The 20,062-nt window shown below is 46.6% G+C and overlaps 1 protein-coding gene across 3 annotated transcripts in view; it reads left to right on the top strand.

Annotated features, from left to right (window-relative positions):
• Nucleotides 1-20,062, top strand: part of CCDC50 (coiled-coil domain containing 50) — a 44,526-nt gene that overhangs the window by 6,158 nt on the left and 18,306 nt on the right. For all 3 annotated transcript variants that reach the window (XR_010606528.1, XM_065640301.1, XM_065640302.1), the window contains exons 2-4: nucleotides 10,680-10,742; nucleotides 12,072-12,198; nucleotides 17,237-17,327. Coding sequence is in view for 2 of the 3 variants with exons in the window: in XM_065640301.1 (XP_065496373.1) it covers nucleotides 10,680-10,742; nucleotides 12,072-12,198; nucleotides 17,237-17,327 (281 nt within the window). In the remaining variant the exon portion in view is untranslated. The remainder of the gene's footprint in view (nucleotides 1-10,679; nucleotides 10,743-12,071; nucleotides 12,199-17,236; nucleotides 17,328-20,062) is intronic.

Here is a 20,062-nt window from a genome sequence, read left to right as displayed (position 1 = left end):
GCTGTCGTGAACCTTGGATTGAGCAAAGGAGATTAGTTAGGCCTGGGTGCTCATACAAATCTACCCTGTAACTCCAGGCACCTTGTGAATTAAGCTTGCCAGAAGTGTTAATGTTCCCTAGGAAGAAAGGTGTGGACACAAGCCTGCCCACAAGCCTGGCACAACCCTTCTGCCCCTACCCAAGCATTTTGTGTCAGGCTCCGGAAGCTCAACTGATGATTATTTTAATTGCACGCCAACCCACGCTGCCACCGCCACGATGCTCTGTCAGCCAAATAAAAATAGTGAGATCTTTTTGAATCAGGCCTGGGTTGGTAGCGGTTTGGTCCCTGCACTCTTGACAGCCCTGCCTGTGGTGAGTGCTGTTCAGGACAGAAAGTTGAAGTGGGTTTACAAGTGAGTCACTCTTCTTCACTTCTCTTTTCAAAGGAGGTGTAAAAAGCTGTGTGCAGTAAAACTTTGAGTTCCCGTGTGCATATGGGTATGGTTTGTTCTCTTCCCAGCCCTTCTGCTGAACCAGGACTTGGTGGCTGCAGGAACTGGCTTAAGAGGAAATGTTGTATGGGCTCAATATGTGGTGTTCAGTATGTGATGACAAAGGGGAAGAGGACATACATGAGCAAATATTCGAAGGCGTGGAGAGACAGGCGTACCTTAAGGACACCAACAGGACTGACCTGAGAAGTAATGGGACAAAAGGGAGGAAGGAAGTTTATGCAAGCAGGAATATTTCCTGGCAGTGAGAGGTGTATTTTTTTTTTTTTTTCTTTTTGCAGAATCCTCTCCCCTCATAGAGGGACTGTCACCGTTGGCCTGGCATGGGGGAGCCTTCCCTGGTGTGGATGGAAAGCTTCTCCCCCTCTGCATGGTTGCAGGGCAGAATGGCTTTGCGCTGCAAAAGCATCCAAGCTTATAGCATGTGTCTGTTATATATATGTCAAACGTTACTTGTGGGATCCTGGTGGGGGAAAAAAAAAAATTCTTCCTCCGTTCTAAAGTTAGTTGTATTATTGGGGTGGCAGCTGGTGGGACAGGGAGGATTTATGTCCTAAATTCACTAGTGCCTGGAGCCTTTGGCAGTGCTGCTGGGGACTGGGGCGAAGCGATGGAGGACGGCAAGGAAAGACCTGGGAATTTTCCCAGCTGCCAGGGTGTCGGCTGTGTTTGTGGCACGCAGAGAGCGGTGCTGTTCACAGGCCGTTCGGTCGGCGCCAGGTTTCCGAAGGAAGCTGGTGTTGGGAGGAGGCTGGGCTTGTCTGATCTTATTTGCAGCGCTGGAGGGACGGGGTCCTTAGCTAGGGCCGCACAGCCCTGCCTGCATTCCTCGCATCCCTGATACAAGGTGGAAAAGGCAGTTTTGCCTCCTGCTCTGATTACAGTGCTCAGTTACTTGGTACTCCAGGTGGTTGGCATTGCGTAGACACTTAGCTCTGGCTGCATAACAGGTGAACTTGTTAGGTCCTAATTTCATTCGTCCTTTTTTTTTTTTTTTTTTTAGGAAGCTATGAGGATACAATATTGCCTAAAGGTGATTTAGCTCCCAAAGCAAAAAATTTTTACTTCTGACTGACTTAGAGCTCGTTTTGTACTCTCAGAGAGGGGGCATTTAAGAGGCTGCCGACCTTCTTCTTCCTCATTCTTTGCAATGCACATGAGCTGCGGGCACAGATGCCACAAAGCAGTTTGCTCTGGGTTGATGCTGCGAGCTCTGCCTCCCTGCCCGTCTGGCACCAGGGGCCAGGGACTTGTTCTTACCCTCTTATGGCGCTGTCTTAAATCTGTAGTTGCTTTAAGGGCAGCATGCCAATGCAAGGCTGTGACAGGAAGAGGGACGTGTATTGTTAGTGCTGCAACTTGACTTGTGACTCTTTTGTAGATGAATGTGAAGGTTTGACTGATCTGGGGCCAGCTTTGGTACTTTGTGTTCCCCAGAGCTGACTAATAAACCTGGAGGACTTAAATTGCGGGAAGCAGCAAGGGAGAGGAGAGAGTACCCAGGAGGAGCTGATGGAGCAAAGAAAAGGGGTTTTGAAACAAAGCGAAGCATCCTCGGTTGGTTAGGTAGAGGAAGGTTGTTCTCATGGAGCAGATTTGCAGTGCTGTCAGCAGCTGAACGGGTGGCAGACAGGAGCCCTCGCAGCCGCCTTTTGAGCAGAAAGGAAGCTGATAGGAATCTGTGCAAGAATCGGAGCTGATTGCTTGATCAGTTCAGATACCTTCAGCTTTGAGTGCGGCAGATGGCCAGGTTTCCAGCAAACCTGCGGGACTGCCCTAGGGTCTGTCGTGCTGCAGCTTTGCTTCTCTTGGTGTCTGATCTGGATGAATAAAACCTGGCTTGTTTGTGTGTGCACTGATGCTGTGATCTGTCCTGCCAGCTGCAGCTCTGGTTTAGCTACGAGCCTCAGAGCAGACTCAGGCTTGGGTCTGGTTGCCTGAAGGCTGAAGAGAAAGTGTCATCTGTCTTCTGCTTGTTCTTCCAAAAGACTATGGGTCCCTGTGGTGTAAAACCACGCTGCAGGGTTTTGAGAGGAACTGCAACCTTTTTTTGGCACTTGGCACCTTCTTGTTTGGGTGTCAGGCTTCCAGCAGTCAGCCTTGCATAAATAGTCGCCAAACTGAGTCAGTGCATGAACTTGTACCAGCGGGGCATCGAGAGCTCCCTTGCTGATGAATCCTGTCTCCCTTGTATTTTGCTACATTATCTTTTAGGATTAAGCTGGAGGAGAAGCCTTGGACAGCTGACACTTTGAATTATCTCTGTTCCCGGCTGCCTGCCTGCCTTTCTGGAGCTGCTGTGTGAGCTTATTCACCACAACCTGAAACTGAGGGCTTAGAAATGCCAGTGAAGCATCTGAGATCAGGATGCCATTCAGGGCTCCTGAAAGCCACCCTGAGCCACAAAGTGGACCTGCCAGTTCTGCAGAGAAACTGCTGAAGTGAGCAAGGGATTTAGGCTTGCATTTAGCAGACAACAGAAGTTTTGCATATCTGGGAAATTCAATGTGGCCTTCTAAGAGTGTTTGTGTCGTGTAAAATTGTCTAAAATGCTGAAATAAACAGATCAAAGCAAAATACGGTGATCACTGTTGAAATGTTTGTGGAGGAAGGGAGTATATATAGTGCAAACCTCTTGAGATGCAAACTCCATGCCTGAGTGATTTTCCGAGTGGGTGGCTGTTTTGAGCTGTGCATGAAAGGAGACTGTTTTTCTTTTCCCGCTCCCTTACACCAGTTTAAATGAGTGGTGTTGGGCTTAAAACTAAAACTGCCATGACATCCTGTCTGCAAAAGCAACAAAATACCCTCCAGAAAAGGACAATGTCATATGATCTGTGGGACACTGCTGAAAGCATATTTTACAGCTACAATAGTGCTTGTAGGGACATCTGTGTGAGGCAGGGATTTTGATTTCTCCTGGTGAAAGTAACTCCTGCTCTGCTCTCCAATGATGTGTGTGGTGGTTTGCCCTTGGGTGAAGTGAGGGTAAAACACAGCTGTTGGAGGCAATGTTGTTTGTTTTGCTGTGATCCATGGCTGGGAGGCAGTGTTGACTGCTAGATCTCCCCATCTTTATCGTTGGTTGTTCATTTTGCACACGTGTTAGCTGAGTCAACTGAAGCTGTGTCAGACGCTGGAGAGGATGAACTACACAAGCAACTTCTGTTCTCATTGATGATTAAGGTTAAGTTCCTCCACACACAGGCCCAGTTATGTCTCAGATATCGTGAGTGAAGCATGTCTTTGGCTGACTTGGCTGTGGTGTCAAACTAGCCAAGCCATCCCTGAACAATATATCTGCCTTGAAGTTTTAATACCTGTCCACCTATACAGGCTGATGGACCTGTGCACTCAAGAAGGAGCTATGGCGATAATAGTGTTCTGAGCCTGACAGATAATGGCTCACAGACGTTAGCATATCGTGACTTATATATCTCCTCTCTGCTTTAAAATGGCAAAATACTGTAGGTATTTGTCCCCTCAATGCACAGGCATTTCTGCAGTAGGAGGCAGCAGCTGTAGCAGTGATGTTGGCTATAGGACTGAGGGGTTTTGGAAAGTTCTTGTGACTCAGGGTACTTCATATCTGGGAAACCAGCTGGACCTTGCTAAAAAGTCTGAATATTCAGAGCATGGGTGCCAGTACTCCTTAAGGCTCAATACTATTTTCAAGTTTGTCTTTATGTCCAAGCTTGAAGTCCTTCAACTAAACATTTTCTTCTGGAAGTCAGAAACATGGTCTTTAACACTCTCGACCTATGGCTTGTGTTTTAAGCTTGGGCGATCAGAAGAGTTGCTCTTGTTTAGAAAGATTGCAGATGAAGCGAGATAGGGTGCAATTATCCAATGATGAAAAAGATGGCAGCCTTCTGTCATAAAGGCAGAATGATAAATTTTATCACATTTAGTGGCTGAGGCATGCTCTGACCTGACCTTTTGAGGTCTCTTCTGGTGCTATTTTTTTGCAGTCTTGCGTATCTCCAGCTTCCAGTTTCTACTGTGCAAGCATATCACCTTCTGCTTTGAGGTGTTCAGCAGATGTGCTCTCAGCTTGAGGACTGCTCCATGGTACAGTTTGCAGGCAGTTTTACAGAAGTGAGAATGCCAAACTTGTAGCCTCAGAGAAGGCATTTTGTGAACGCTGCTGACTTCTATTTCCAGGCAGCTTAAAAAATAGACTAGTGTTCTGAGGGTTTGGTTCCAAAATATATATATAGTCTTCCTTTTTCAAGCATTGTTGGGCAGGTGAGAGCTTATTGTTGGAGAGCGGTGCAGACAGAACACAAGCCTCTCGTGACCTTGACCTCAAAGCATTAGCTCAGAGCAGAGAGGATAAACTCCTTCCCAAATCCCAAGCTGTTCTTAGCTGCCAGGACAAGACTACCAATGAAAAAAGGACATGGTTCTTTGGCAGTTTGTTTTGGTTATTGCATGTTTATGCTTTAAAGAATTAGTCCAAGACCCCTCAGTTTGGTTCCCCATGCAGCCACAAAGTCTCCTTGTAGCTCCTGGCTACATGAGATGCTCTGGTGCTATGGCTGAGAAGCAGAAATTGTTCCCTTCCCCAGGCTGCCCTGCCCTCCTCCTGGGAACCACCTTTTCCCTTGCGAGTTTTCTGATGTCCTTGGCGCTGACGGTGCCTGGTGAACAAGGTCCTAGGAATGCGGTGTGTGTGTAACTGCAGCTGCAGCAGTCGAGGCGTGTCCCGGCCAGCCGCCTCCGACACCAGTGGCTGGGGAATCTCCTGGTGCTATGGGAGAGGCAGGATGGAAATGAGAAATGCTGAGGTCAGGCCACATACCTTGCAGAGCAGCTCTTCTAGGGGTGAGAAGGGAACATCCCAGTTGCATGTTTCCTCTGGGAACCGCCTGCTGGGCAGCCTCTTGACTCCAGTTGAGTGGCTGCTCTGTCATGTTGGCTTTGTTTCAAGCAAAGGATCTGCAGATTTTGGAGGGCTTACCTGCTTGGAGTGGCCTGGCCAGTCCCTGCTAATAGGAGTCTCTGGGGTCCCAGCTTGCTTTCTGATCTGCAGGGATCTTCATAGCTCAGCATCTTCCTGAGACTGCTGGTTTGTGACAGGCTGTGCTTGCTGCTTGCCACTTAATTTGTCAGCTCTGTAGGCCCCCAAAAAGTGATTTTTGGCTGACAAAACTGTTTTCCTGTGTCGCTTTTGTCTTTCCCTCCTGTCCTTCAGTTCAGGATTCAAAAACTGCAGATGCTCTAAACGGAGCGTGACTCACACCTTCTAGTTTATTTTGTGAATTATCCAGCATGTGATGCTGACGGGAAAATGTTGGGAGTGAAGGGGGTGGGGAGCAAGAGATGTTTTCTGAGACCCAAAAGGAAATGCTTGGAGCATGCGTGTGTGGTCCCTGGGTCGTCGAACTGGCCGGTATCCTGGAGCACATCTTCTGGGCCACATGAACCAAGGAGGCCCTTGGGCTCTCCAGCAGATGTCAAAACACAGCCTAAGACTTCGGGCAGAAGTGTGGGGTGTGTTTTGCTGTAAGCCTTGCTTTAGTAGCTGTGGGGGTTGATGTCTTGTAGAGCTGGTGCAAATTCATGCTGCCCGTTCCTGGACGATACCTACCCCTTTGTCACACACCTAAGTATCACTAGCAACATCTGAGGCTGCCTTTGCTCCTCTGGGGTTACCTCACTCGCTTTGAGGCAGTGTGGTGTTAGAAATGCTGAGCTATGAAGCTGAGGTAATGCTGGAGAAAGCTGGCGAGGCAGATGGCAGAATATAAAAAGAAAAGTTATCTTGTGAAATTTTGTGAAGTTATTGTATCTAGAGACTTTATTATCTTGGCCATAAAGGCAGGGCTTGCAACCATGCAAGAGCACTGATGTGTAGAAAGGCATTTTTTGGGGGTGAGCTCCTGCCAGTGGAGAAGACCTATGCTTGGAGCTTGCAGAGAGGCTCCCTCAAGCAAACTCCCTCTTTCATGCTGCTGCATGGATTTTGCAGCCCACTGCTGCTGCGAAGGTTGATGCTCCCAGCCACGTTTCTGCCCTCGTCCTCCCTTGTGGGCACCTCTGCTGGCCGCGACAGCAGCTGGGATTCCTGGGCTGGCATTTCTTTCATTGACAGCTGTGCCAGGAGCGCGTATCCCAGGCCCGCTCCCTGCTGTGCCAAGGCAGATTGCCTTAATCAGACTATGGTAAACCTGTTGTTAATGTTTCACGCCTCACTGAACTTGCCAATTGTAGCTGCTGTGATTGCACCCCTGCTGCTTGTTTGACTGTCTGATGGCTCGCAGCCAGGGCCCGGAGATGGCAAGTCACGTTAATTTGCAGCAGTGAACATGACATTAATCTTACCTTTCGTTTTCAGGCATACAGTTAGGGAATAAGGAAATAGATTTCTTTCTTCCTTAAATATGAAGCCTCTTGGTGAGGAGGAATTGTGGGTCTCTCCATTGTCATTGAGGCCATCCTGTTTCTCAAACCCAGGGGACGTAATGCCTCATAATGAATGTGCCGGGGCCGTGCTGAGACTGGGCAGGGGATGAGGACTAGTGCTGATGAAGCTTCATTTCAGACCATGCCTGGCTGGTTGATATTCTGGTTTTTTTGTAGTTGCCTCACTGTTGGGTGCATGTCTTTGACAGAGGGTTGGTTTCCTTGGCCTTGCTGCTGTGGTCATGTTTGACTCAGTGCCATGGGTGCTGGTCTAGTCTGGAGGGAGTGCTGTGCACTTGCCATTGCCCCTAAACTTGCTAAGGAGTGGAAGGCGTCTCCATCTATTGCCACCTGGCTGGCTGACAGTGCTTCATTGTGTTCATAATGGGGATGTTCTCATCTTCTTTGCTTGTTGTTCTCGGACTGACGGGTCTTGGGAATAATGTGCTCAGATGAGTTGAAGGCAGCCAGCCCGTCCAAGTTTCTGACGGTGACGAAAGGTCTTCTTGTGCCATCTGCCCTGCCAGCAGCTTCAGCAGCACAAAGTGAGGGCTGTGTGCTCGAGCCGTCCATTTGCGGGTTTGTAAGAGCGGCTTAATGGAGTGTATACACGGCCAAGTGGCTTCTTCAGCAGTGTGTGAAGGAATCCAAATGTGTGAGCAAACCCAAGGCTTGCTGCTACCATGCCAGCCTGCTCTGCTGTGTCCTCAGTGAGCTGGTGACACCATGGAGCACAGACACTTGGGAGTGTATCATGAATAGCCATGCAGTTTCCCTCTCTCTGTACTGGATCTTGATGGGATAATCATTACCATTAAGACACAGCCCCTGTATTCATGTCTGGGCCCTGCAACTTTGTGGTTCGTCCCAGAGCATTTTCCCCACTTGCTTTGTCCCTGTTTGTTTAACTTTGGAGACTCATTAAATACTTCCTGTACATATCTGGAGGAGCAGCTAGAAGAAGCAGGCCCATCTATACAACACAACAGTATATGCACTTGGCCTTTTTAAGGAGCCTATGCTTTCTTTAGAAAGTTTTTAATGGCTCATTAATCAAAATGATTAAACATCATAGGAATAAAGCTCACCGGAGGACATGAAACTTTTTTGGGCTGGTGCAAGACTGTTAATAGAAGAGCAACAACGTTCTATCACAGCCCTCCCACTTTCTCGACTGTATGCCAAATGTGTTGCTGTCAATATGGTTTTTTCCCAAACAGAGAAGTTTGTCTGAGTGTGAGTAGAATGGAGTAAGAAAAACCTAAAGTCCTCCTTTGCACGTGTGCCTCTTTGTGGAGGATGGAGCAAAGGTCTATCAGCACCATAACCAATGAGGCAGAGCTCTCGAATACCACAAGGATCAGAGCAGTGTATAAACCTGTGCAGAAAGGAGCTGGGATGGGCTGGGATGCCATTTCATAAGTGTTTCTTGCAGCAGCAATCTTTATGCAAAACATATGTAGCTCTGAAATGTTCATCCTTGCTCCTGTGCTGCCTGTCTTGTCCTGCCAGTACAGCTGTTCAGGCAGCTGTGCAATGCACTTGCTCAGAGACCTATTGCAGTTAAAAATAACACTTCCCTCCCCTTCTTTTTATTTTATTTTTTTTTTAACTGTCAGGAGCAAGTGCTGCTGCTTGACTATGTGGTGATAAAAGCACAACCCTAGATTTGGGTAAGCTGTTTGTGGCTCTGTATTGAGGTGTCTTTGCTTAGCACTGAGCTGATAGTTGGGCTCAAACCTCCGTGTTGGACATATCCTTCCGGCAGGCCAGATGATGCTTGTTGTAAGCAGAACGTGGTCCACAATTGTGCTGTGAAGCTGAAGTATTATTAGGGACCACAGAAATAAAGTCTCTGGGGGGCAAGGTCCCCTTGCCCAATCCCATAAAGATGTGTCATGACCGGCAGATACCCTGGGCCTGTCACCTGTGAATAGCACTGCTGCCCGCTCAGCTGTGGCTCTTCCATATCTATGGCTGAAGGCAGCATTTCTTTCTTTATATACAGATGTCCACTGGAAGTGTTTCAGTGCTATTTAGTGTTTTGTGTCCTCTTCTGTTTTTTAAAAGAAGTTGCAATAAGAAAAGCAACAGCAAAACCTTAATTGCACCATCCAGAATTGTACATGCTTAAAATGAGTCACTTTGGTATGGTATAACGGTAATCTTTGTCCTCATCTCCACCCTGCTGCTTGTCACTCTGCTTCCCCGAAGTGCTCCTCTAGCTGTTGGGAACTTCTGTCATGTGTAAAACGTCCTCCCATGCAGCAACACTGGACCAAAAATTCTGTTGCATGAGATCAAGGATAAAGCATTTATCTGACCTTTTAGCACACACAACTAGAAACGCTTCTAGATGTTTTCTGAAGATACCTGGGTGCAAAGGAACATCTTCATGCTTCTCTAGCAGAGCACATGTGTCACTGTGAGAAGACGGGAAGGCTCGTGGGACTGTGGCTTGGAAACATGCAGCTGCCGCCTTGTTTCCTTGTAGTATTTTCCACCCTTTGCAGTGATGGAAATGTTTTATCTTCGCTGACTCTGAACACTTTCATGAATAGGTTCCTCATAAATTCCCCTTGTAGTTTTGGTACATTCTGCGGATTTTGGGGTGATTTTTCACTTTTTCTAGGCTGTTGCTGTACTTTGCTAAAGAGAAACCTTGGTCTTCCCCAGAGGTTTCACCTGTGGAGTGCAGCAGCTGAGGTTCCTACCTCCCCTCTGCAGCTTCAGAAGGACCTTGTAGTTCTTTGCTTTGTGCCATACATTTCAAATGGGAAGAACTCCCCTTTTGGGTCCTGTTAAGCTGCTTAGCTTGTGACACTGAGTGACAGACCTCCCCAGTGTAATTTTTTCAGTGCCCCTGCCTTAAACTCCCCTTAAAGCAGATGGGAACCTGGTGCATGGCAGATGTGCAGAGCAGGACCCCATCCTGCAGTTTGGGGGCACAGGTCAGTTCGTTCTTGGTTCTCTGAGAAGCCGAGGTGTACTTACCACCAAGAGACTGAGCCTGGTGCTGTGTGTATGTCCCTGTCCCAATATGTATGCGACTTGTGTTTTGGTGCCCCGCTGCCTATCATTACAAGTTAAAAATAAACCTTGGTGCTTTTCTACAGTGTGGGTAAAGCATTCCTTTCAAAGTTCAAGTGCGAAAGTGATAGGCATTGGCAAAAATCTGCTGCTTTCAGACTGGTGCCAAAGGGAGCTCATCCCCTTCCCGTTTAGCTTGTCTCTGGGTCATTTTCAGCATCTTTGTAAGTAGCTGTGCTTATCCCTGCCTGTAATGCTCTGGCTGATCCCATATCTGCGATCTAGGTACAAATGCAGCATTCACAATAGAAAAAGTCAATGAAGCTTTAGAATAGAAAAAGTCAACCCGGTAAAGAAAGTCATAGTAGGCACAAATGTTTGCCCTTGGTTTTAGTTGAACACAGAGTTGGCATTAGTATAAATCTGGGTGGAATACAGGGTTTTGTACACAAAGTCTGATCCAGCGGTAGCGTGGGCAATTCTGGTCTTAAAATAAAGAAGCAGAGGTGGAAAAGGCTTGTTGTGCAAACAGGGACAAAGAAGTGCATGCATGCAAAAATAGCTACAAGTGCAGGAGGGGAAAAAAAACACAAGTCCAGACCTTGGCTGGTAGAAAGTATGTCAGAAGTCTCTGTGTATGTATGTATGCTCCCTGACCCCCATAGCTCTTTTGATGCCTTTTTTTTTTTTTTTTTCCTGCCCCCGCCTCCTGATGCTAATTCTCTTGACTTTGTTTCTCTGTCCAGTGTGTCGAGACTTCGCTGTTCTGGAAGATCATACCTTGGCCTATAACTTACAGGAGCAAGAAAGTAAGTAGCAATGATCTCTGGAACAAACTGAAGCAAATTTATCCCAACAGATATCTGGCTTTTTTGGATTTGCTAAGAAAAATCCTCCCTGCTTTTATTTTATTTTAATTCTTTTTGTGGAGTGTGGATTATTACTACAGTTTTCACTGTCCTGTAACGCTATTCTGCTTTCTGCCCCAGCTTACATTGTACCCTAGAGAAGATTCCATTTCATGTTTCAATTTTGTGCTTTCCTTTAAGGTTGAGTTTTTTAATGCTCTTTGTGATAAAACTGCATGGGGGACTGCACGTGAGGTTTTGTTGCTGTGCAAGGTTTTTATAAATGACTAGCAATTTTGGGAGCTTCAAGTTTTATAGGCCGACCTGAAGTGCAACCGGAAGAGGTCTATTTATTTACTTATTTCAGAATTGCTAGTGCCTGCCTTTTGAAAGAAGGCTTCCTTTTGAGACATTTTGAGGTAGGACAGCTGTACGCTGTAGAGTTTAAAAAGGAGAAAGTAAGTACAGCCAGGAACTTCAAAGTGAGTGGTGATTTTTTTTTTTTTTTTTTTTTTTTTTTTGCATGCTTATCTATTACTTGGGGTATGTTTGCAGTTTCAGGTGTGATGGCCTCTCTCTAATCTGCTTTGCTGAGTGCCAAGACCATTGGTATCTTCAAGTACTAGGTGCTAATACCATTCCAACCACTCCACCAAGCATGCAGCTTGTGCTGGAGTTGTGTCCTTGCTGCTGGAACCTGAGACCACTAAATTAGAGCTGGCTCCCAGTTGCAGCTCATGTATCCATCTTTTCTTGCAGACAGTATCCATGTATGGTAAAGGACTCACTGTCATATTCAGTTGCTAAATATAAAGGTAGTGAGATTCTGGAACCGGTTATGTTGAGAGTGAGGGGAGTTTCTTCCTCTGAAGGTTCTTGAGAACAAATTAGGGAAACATCCCTCAGAAGTGTTCAACTCATCCTTACTGGCCTCTGGTGGTCCCTTCCAGACCCACTTTATTAATCTAGGGTAATTTCCCATGGCCAGAAAATGAAATTCAAAGCCTAAAAAGCATTCCCTACGAATCTGGATGCGATTAAGATATGCAGATCTTGTTTTGGTAACAGACACGCATATCCAGCCTCCTCAGTGCTGAAACAAGGCAATCTCAAGCTGCCAGTGTAATTTCAGTTCAGGACTTGCCCACCTTTAGAGAGATTACACGATGTTCCCCTGCCAAGAGCTGTCTTCCTTTCTGGCCTGGAATCTCCCTCCCACTTGCTTTGTCTTGTTCACACTGTGAAGTTCTGCAGGCTGACTTGGGGGTTCTTGTCTGTGCTTATTTCTAGTTGAGCATCACTTGGCAACAAACGTTCAGCGTAATCGTCTGGTGCAACATGACTTGCGGGTGGCCAAGCAACTGCAAGAAGAGGATCTGAAAGCATGTGCTCAAATCCAGAAACACCGAAAAGACTTGTGAGTTTGGGATGGAGCTGTTGAAATGTTAGTCCCATTTGCTCAGAGCACTGAAATCAGCTGCTTTCATATGAGTTCATTGACAGTGCGTGGGGCTCAGGTTGATCAGCCTTTTGCTTTTGTTTCCTTTTTCCTTTGGCTATCCGTTGCTGTAGAAGTGTTGATTCTAGGCTGTGGCACAGAGTAATGAGAACAGGGTGGGAGCTGGTGGTCGTGGGACCCATCCTGGCTTAGATTCTGTTGCCTGACCATAGAATCATAGAATCATTTTGGTTGGAAGAGACCCTTAAGATCATCAAGTCCAACCATCACCTAACTCTAGCACTGAGCCATATCCCTAAGAGCCTCATCTACATGTCTTTTAAACACCTTCAGGGATGGTGACTCCACCACTTCCCTGGGCAGCCTGTTCCAGCACTTTACAACCCTTTCCGTAAATAAATGTTTGCTAAGATCCAATCTGAACCTTCCCTGGCACAACTTGAGGCCATTTCCTCTCATCCTGTGGATGAGATGGGAGGGCGCCTTCCTGTTCTCGTGCCTGTTGGTAAAGTGGGGTGGCTTGGCCACCTGCATTGACCTTGTCTCTGACTAAAGTCTGAGAAAGAAGAAACTGCACCACAGAAATACGCAGCATTACAGTGAATTCTCTCTCTTGTGGAAATTGCAGATATTGGCCTGTTTGCACATGCCTGATGAGGGCTTTTGAGGGCCTAATGCTTTTTAGTGTCCGGCTGCACTGAGCAGCTGACGGCCCCTGCTCGTGCTTGCAGGTACTCCAGTGTGAAGTGATGTGCAAAGAGGAGCTGCTGCCCCAGGGATGTTTGGTGGAGATGGGTGCTGGGGGTTACACCTTCTCTTGCAGTAGATGACTTCTGCAGCACCTGTGGGAGAATGTTTTGGGGGTGATCCAGTTTGCTCTGCAGGTTTGCTCAGGCCCCACACACCAGATCTAACCCCTGGCCTGTGATTTGGGTTTCTGTGTGCTACGGCTCTTAGACTGTGGAGCTGGTGTAGAAATAAACGTGGCAGTGCAGGGCAGAAAAAATTCGTACTTCCCAATCCAGAGTTGACATTGGTACTTTTTTATTGTTGTTTCCCTTCTACGTAGTCTCTTGCAGTCCGTGAGATGTAACAAATGGGTTACGTGAGAGGTCTCAGTCAGATCCCAGTGGTGAGAGACAGCAGCTTGCTTTCTGATGGGGCTCCCTGCAAATGCAGGGTCTGCAAGGCTTTTCTCTTGTTCTGTGATGCCACCCACCAGGTACAGTTGGTGGTAGATCACAAACCCTGGGTGGCTCATCTGGCAGAGACAGCGATGGAATAGAAGAGCTCTGTATTGCAGATGTGTGAGATACAGGACTAGCTTCAAAGGAGCTGCTCATAAAAGATCTGAAGTTGGGGCGTGACAGATCAGTCGCTGTTTTCAATGTTCCCAACATACTCAGGCAGCACTTGATGGTTACATGTGTCTCTCTCAAGTCTGTCCTTTCTTTCAATAGCTTGGTCTTCATTACCAATTACAGATTTGAGCATGTAAATGACAACATAAAAATTAATTTTGTATGGCAAAGATTATTCCTTTTTGTTACTCGCTGGAAAATGCAAACAGTTTTCTTGTTGTAGGACTCTGTAAAATGGGATTTACAAACTTTGTGAGCCAAGTTACAGGCAAAACTGCTGATGCAAAGTGTTGTGTCAGCAGCAGTTCTGCTCCTGAAAGCATGAGCTCTTCTCCAAGAATAGTAAAAAAAGTTGGATGCATCCTTTTGTAATTTGATCTTTTTCTTCCTTAATTTCTTGTATGTTCCCCCTGTCTCTTCCTTGTGCAAGATCAGCATGTTCTGGCAGCAAAATGATCCTTGCTGTTGTTGCTCTCTGTACTGTCTAGGGCGGTTTGACACTGCAAGGTGATGGAGGAGTAAGGGGGCAGAACTGGGTGGTCTTGAGGAACAAGGAATATAAAAAAGCTCTTCAAATTTATGGACTTTCTTCTGTCTTTCAACTCCTAGATTCTCTCAGGAAGAATTTGTGAAGATAAATGAGAGAATAGGAATAACATTTTTTTAAGAATTCAGGGAAGCATCAAGCCTTATTATCACGCTGCTTTAAAAGCATCTCTCACATTTAGCTGAGCAGCCTGCAAACTGCCAAGCGTAGGTTGCTTAGCAAGGTTGGTAAAATAACTGTTGGAAATACCATGAAAATATGCTGTTTCCTCATTTTGCTCCCAGTACTGTGACGGTTCTGTTACACTAATGTGAACAGTTCCTTTGAATGGTTCCCTTAAACCCTTTTTTTTACTCCTTGTCTGGCAACAATTATAATACTTACTACAGCCAACATGAGTGAGAGCCTTCTGATCACAGACTTTTTTTTTTTTCCCTCTTACCTAAGCTGATGTAGAGTTTCTCTGGCACTTTTAACACTCCTGACTGCCCAGGAACATAGGGCACATAGGTGTGATGTTCAGGGGTGGTGATGTTTTATGTTTCTCTGGCTGATTTCTGAGGACTGACGGGCACTTGAACTCACGCTAAAGAAACTGAAGACAAGAAGAGCTGTCAAAGTTCTTTAACGTATTTTCTTATGCTCAGTCAAGTTGAAACACTAGCTTATGTTGATTGACTAATCAAGTCTCAGTATTTAATTACCACTGAGCAATAAACCCCAAAATCTAACCCTGTGCTGTTCAGTAGTTCTTAGATTGATGTGGTGTATTCCAAGATGCGTGTCATCAGGAACAAGAAAATGCTTCTGCCGTTGCATTACTTCTAGTGTTCTTTGCGAATGGAGAGGCAATGACCTTGTTGCCGTGGCTCTGAAAGACGATTAGCTGTTTATGTCTCCTGTTTGTCTGCAATAAGATGTATTTTAAGCATTTAGCAAGTCAGTTGGTGCTGATGAACTTGGCACGTTGGCTCCGTTCACAGGTGCTGGGGGAACTGGAGACGTGCTACTCCTTGATATGTCTGACCTTTCTAACTTTATTTTCTACCTGCATTCATGTCCTCCAAGACTGGGGTCACAAGGGATCTACTATCTTAGACCCTGCTCCCCAGGATTTGTATATTCAGCTATTGTTTTCCTGGGGACTGTGGTTCCCTGCTGGTACCAGGTTTGCCAAGTTCCATTTTATATGGCAGGTTCAAGAACTAGGTTTGCTGCTATGGGAGCTCGTATGCCTTTGGACAGGTCTCTCCCTGGAGTCTAATGAAACGCACGCAAGCATACACACAAAATGCCAAGTTTTATTACTTGGATAAAAGAAACTGATGTCTGAAGGTGTTTGATCTATTGATAACTCCAGTCCTACAAACACTGATATTCAGGAGGCTTTCCAGGGTGTCTTGTCTCTAGACATGGTCAGTTTGTGGCTATGCACAGGTGTTTGTGAGTGTGGTGGTCTAGGAAAGGGAAGGAAATGTCATGTTGTGACACCAACTTGGCATGCATATGTGTTTGGGGAAGGGGATATAAATAACACGCAGTACCCAATTTCAGGTCTGCTTCCAAGGAAGAGTTGACAGAAATAAAGAAGCTTCTTTTCCCCCCCCGCTGCATGTTCCTGTTCATTCCCTATGATAGATTAGTTGTTACTTGGTGGCATTTGTCCTCTGAACCCTCTTCTTGTTGCAGTGTCCTTCCTCACAACCTTAAGCCACATATCCACTCTTCCCACTTCTCTCCTTCCTCACTTTGTATAAACAAAGGCTCTGTGGTGCCACTGACTGCTCCGGCCATGCCAGTTCTCTCTGTTTTGCTACCGAAAGTGTTGGTCAGCACTTACTATTTTAATTTCCTCTGCTCATGTCTTAGACTCTCCTCCAGTCCTTTGCCTCCAAGTTTGCTAAGTCATTTATGCCCAGATCTTTGCTCAAGCCTAGAACTACTCGCTCCAGCCCACACGACACAACTTCGACATAGCTGAACCTGCTTCTCTGGAAATATTTGCTTGACTTCATGATATGCTCTTGGTAGTCCTCTCGTCACCTATCTGATCATTGCCAGTGTATTCTTCAAAAGATTGTATTCTAATGAAGCCAGCTCTGCCTGTTGCTGGTCCCATTCTTATCTCCTTCCGTGCTTTGCCTTTCAGTAGTCTCAGTTGTGGAGATAGCTTAAATTGATTTTTCTGACCTCTTTAGAGCTAATCTTTGGCTCCATTTCAACAGTGCTGAAAGAGAGAGCTCTGAATCTATATTCTCAAATCCCCCAGCCCATTTCTGGGTTGCCCTAAGAAACCTCTCTGGCCATCGTTCCAGCCTGTTGGCCAGGCATCAGAGCACACGTCTGAGTATGGCACAATTCTCGCAGATTATTTCTGTATCACATTGCTGAAATACAGCCTTCCCATTTCATGTCTCAATTACTCCAGTATCCATCTCTCCACAGTTAATGCAACCTTGTGTTGTACCCACATCCACACTGACATGGTGACAGTCACTCCCTCACCCCTTGTTTTGATGCATGTCACTCTCTTGCCTCTTGGCACCAGTTCTACTCGTGTGTCTCATCCCACCTCAGCAGCATTTTTTTCATTCGTTACTGAAATGTCACATCCAGCCTCAGCTTGGCCTTTCTACCACATTTTGCTATCAGCACTTCTGTGCTTTCTCCTTGGCTTTCATGTGAAAACCACTGCCCTGAAATGCCTGCATTAGCCTGACCCCTGAATCCCTCCTTTGGCACCACGTGTACAAAAATTCTTCAGCAGAATTAGGCTGTTTGCAGAGATTCTGGTGCGCTAATTTGACTGGTCCTGTCTGATGGCACCTCCCTTCTTAGCAAACTGCCTATGAATCTGTTTTTTCTTGCTTGATACTCTGTGGATGTTTTTGGACCTGTTTTCTAAACTTGGCCAGCAGTAAGTACAGGGAGTCCTGGTCCTGGTGAGGATTAATAGGTTCTGCACTAATACTGAGTAGTAATTATTCTGTGTAAATCAGATGGTTCTTTAGCTCTTTTATCCCTTTCTCCAGACTGACCGATGCCCATGACTTTGGCTACCTATAATCCTTGTCTCCTTGCCTTCTAGAGAACGACAGGACTGCGAAATCGCTCAGGAAATCCAAGTGAAACTGGTGTTTGAAGCGGAGCAGCGCCGCAGGCAAGAGGAAAATGATGAGGTAACCTTTAAAGCTGCAGGGATGGCAGGGCTGTTTGGGGCAGCCCTTTCAGAGCAGGTGTTTCTGCATCATTAGCCACGGGAATTGGCTTGTGTGGTGTCAGTCCTGGTCCTCACAAGTCTTGGTAGGCACAGAGATTTTGGGGAGTCCTGTTACAGGGATAAGATACAGTCATTACCCTCATGCTGAAGGCTCACAAGGGTTGTTGATGCCAGTGGCCTTGCTAATGAAGAGGGTAAGCAATAGGTGGGTCTTTGTGTTCATTGCCCTGGTGTGAGAAAGTGAAACTGCTTTTGCCGTTCGAGATCTACTTTCTTTCTCAAATGCAAGAAGATAGGTACTACTTTTGGGAGAATCGTGAGTCATGATTTCTTGATCTTTGGTGCAAATACTTCAGCAGGACCCTCAGCCCAGCAATCCACCTCTGGCTTCTCTTCGTTCATCTTCAGTTTAGTCTTTCACAGCCTGAACACTGTTGCAGTTTCTTGTTAGCAGATGCCTTTTTTGATTTCAGAATATTGCTCTGCTACTGTTGGTTGAGAGTGGGCAGTGTGACTTGTCCATGGTATCCAAAGGATTTGGCTTGTTGATCACTTTATTGTGTCAGCCTTTCAGACTGGGTACTCAAGAAAGCCACAGTGTGGAGGAACACCTGTGTGAGCCTGGACTGTGGCCCCATTTTTGATTGCAAATGGTTTCCTGAGGAGTCTGAGTAGTCTTAAGATGCTCAAGAGGCACCTGGTGGCATTTTCCTCTGTGTTTCCTGGAAGAGCCTGAAATAAGAATCAGTCCTTACCTGACAGATCCATCAGTTTGCTTCTTATACTATCAAATCCCAGCAAGTACTGAAAGGCTGCTCAGGTAGACAGGGAAGGGCTTCCAAGAGGAACTTGTGTCAACAGGGGTGGGAGGAACACTCTGGCTAAAGGATTCGTGTGATAAATGTGACCATCTGTCTCATTATTATTGGGAAGGTGAAGGGGATGCAATACAGCTCATGTTGGCTGTGGGATTTGCACCTTTCCTTCCTGCTTTACGTAGAGAGCTGCTGGGATGTCAGCAGTCTGACAGCAGGTCCCTGCAACCGGTCACACCAGCGTGCTGACCATCTTGTGTTGTTGGGAGCAATCTTCAAATTAAAGTCACTCAAAGCAATGAGGAGAAGTCATAAATACTCTCTTTCTTCTTGCTGGTACATGGGAAGTTCCCAAGTGTGGCTGAAATGTAACTGTGGACTGAGTTGGGCTGCAGCTGGGTACCAGGGTGTGGCATCACCACCCATCCTTGCAACAGGACTTCTGGAGAGCTTGAGTTGATCCTGCTTCCCTTCAAGGGTCCCCCGCAGTGTTATTTCTTTTGGGTGGGCTCCTGTGCTGAGGCCCAGCCTGAGCAAAGCGAGTGACTTGCGCAGTGCCGCGGGGTTTGTCAGCTGGCAGAGTGACGAACGTCAGAGCTCCTTCTGTAGCCCTCAGCACAGCATCTGTACAGGTACCCTGCAGGACATTCTGTATATCATTGGCCACACACTGGTCTTGTACTTGTCACACGTGAGGGTGCAGTAGCTGCCCGGTGTTCATGGTGGCTCTCTGGTTCACCAGTGGCCATCAGTGCTACACCAGTGCTGTGCTTGAGGCAGATCCAGTCTGGTGTGCAGGGTTTTTAAATGAAGCGCTAAGCCTACCTGCTTACAAGTCCAGTTTGTAAGAAGTGGTTTGTGTGGATTTGCAAGTCCTGAGCTGTCTCAGTCCTGGAGATAATGTGCCTAAGCCGATATATTTATAGACTTACTGTACTTGCTAGAAGAGGTTAACCTTGTCAGGGGAAGGAATTTTTTTGTTGTTGTTTCTTTGTTTGTTTTGGGCCTTGTGTGTATGTGTGTCTTTTTGTAAAGAACCCGTGGCATCCCCAGGTCCTCCACAAAGCTGGTTACTGAGCAGATCTGATCTGAATCCTGAAATAAGTTTGTACTTGAACACCCATCCAGTGTCCTCCAGTGCTGGCTTTGCTCTGGAGGGTGCTGGCTCTTGGTTTGCATTTCAGTGATGCCTTTCCTGCCTGCAATGCACACTTTACATGCATGGCTCTGTAAAGGTCCTGAGGATTAGGGAGGCTTAATTGAATAGCATCCAAAGGGCTAGCATTCCCTGCTGGTATCTTCCAGCCTCTCTTCTGAGCTTCAGACTAACTCTCCTGACTCATGAGCATCTGGGCCCCAAATGAGCAAGCCCTAGGGAGCTGTTTGCTGTTGCTAGGCCTTGTTGATCCATTAGTCATGTTGAAGGTAAACCAATTAGGAAAGTGGAGTGCTGTTCCCTTTGATGGCATATCTACCAAAACTGCGACAGAAGATAAATGGCTGCAGTCCCCGCAGCGCTCCTGCCTTGTACGTAGCCCTTTCTTCCTAATGTCCCTTTCGATTTTCTTTTCCTCCAGCCTCTGTCTATCAAATTGATGCATTTCCCTGCCCGGCATCCTACAGTCCCTGTAAATTGCATCCAGTTTGAAGCGAGTTCTACATAAGCGAGTTGCTTTGGGAAGTCCTTCCAGTCCGAAGTGCCTTCAGCTGGAGACAGGCTTTGTCTCTGTGTTTTTTCTTTCCTTGGTGGGGTTCAGGGGGGAAGTCCAGCCCACTTGCGTGAGTGGGTGCGCACTTGTGTGACTTCCAAGTCCTTGCTGGAAGGCAAAGGTTGCACACTCAGTCCCTTCTGCCATGCTTTGGCCTTGAGGGTTTTGCA

The sequence above is a fragment of the Caloenas nicobarica genome, chromosome 8 (genome assembly GCF_036013445.1).
Source record: "Caloenas nicobarica isolate bCalNic1 chromosome 8, bCalNic1.hap1, whole genome shotgun sequence".
NCBI lineage: Eukaryota > Metazoa > Chordata > Aves > Columbiformes > Columbidae > Caloenas > Caloenas nicobarica.
The sequence above is the reverse complement of the archived record's forward strand: the minus strand, read 5'-3'. Positions and strand labels throughout refer to the sequence as shown.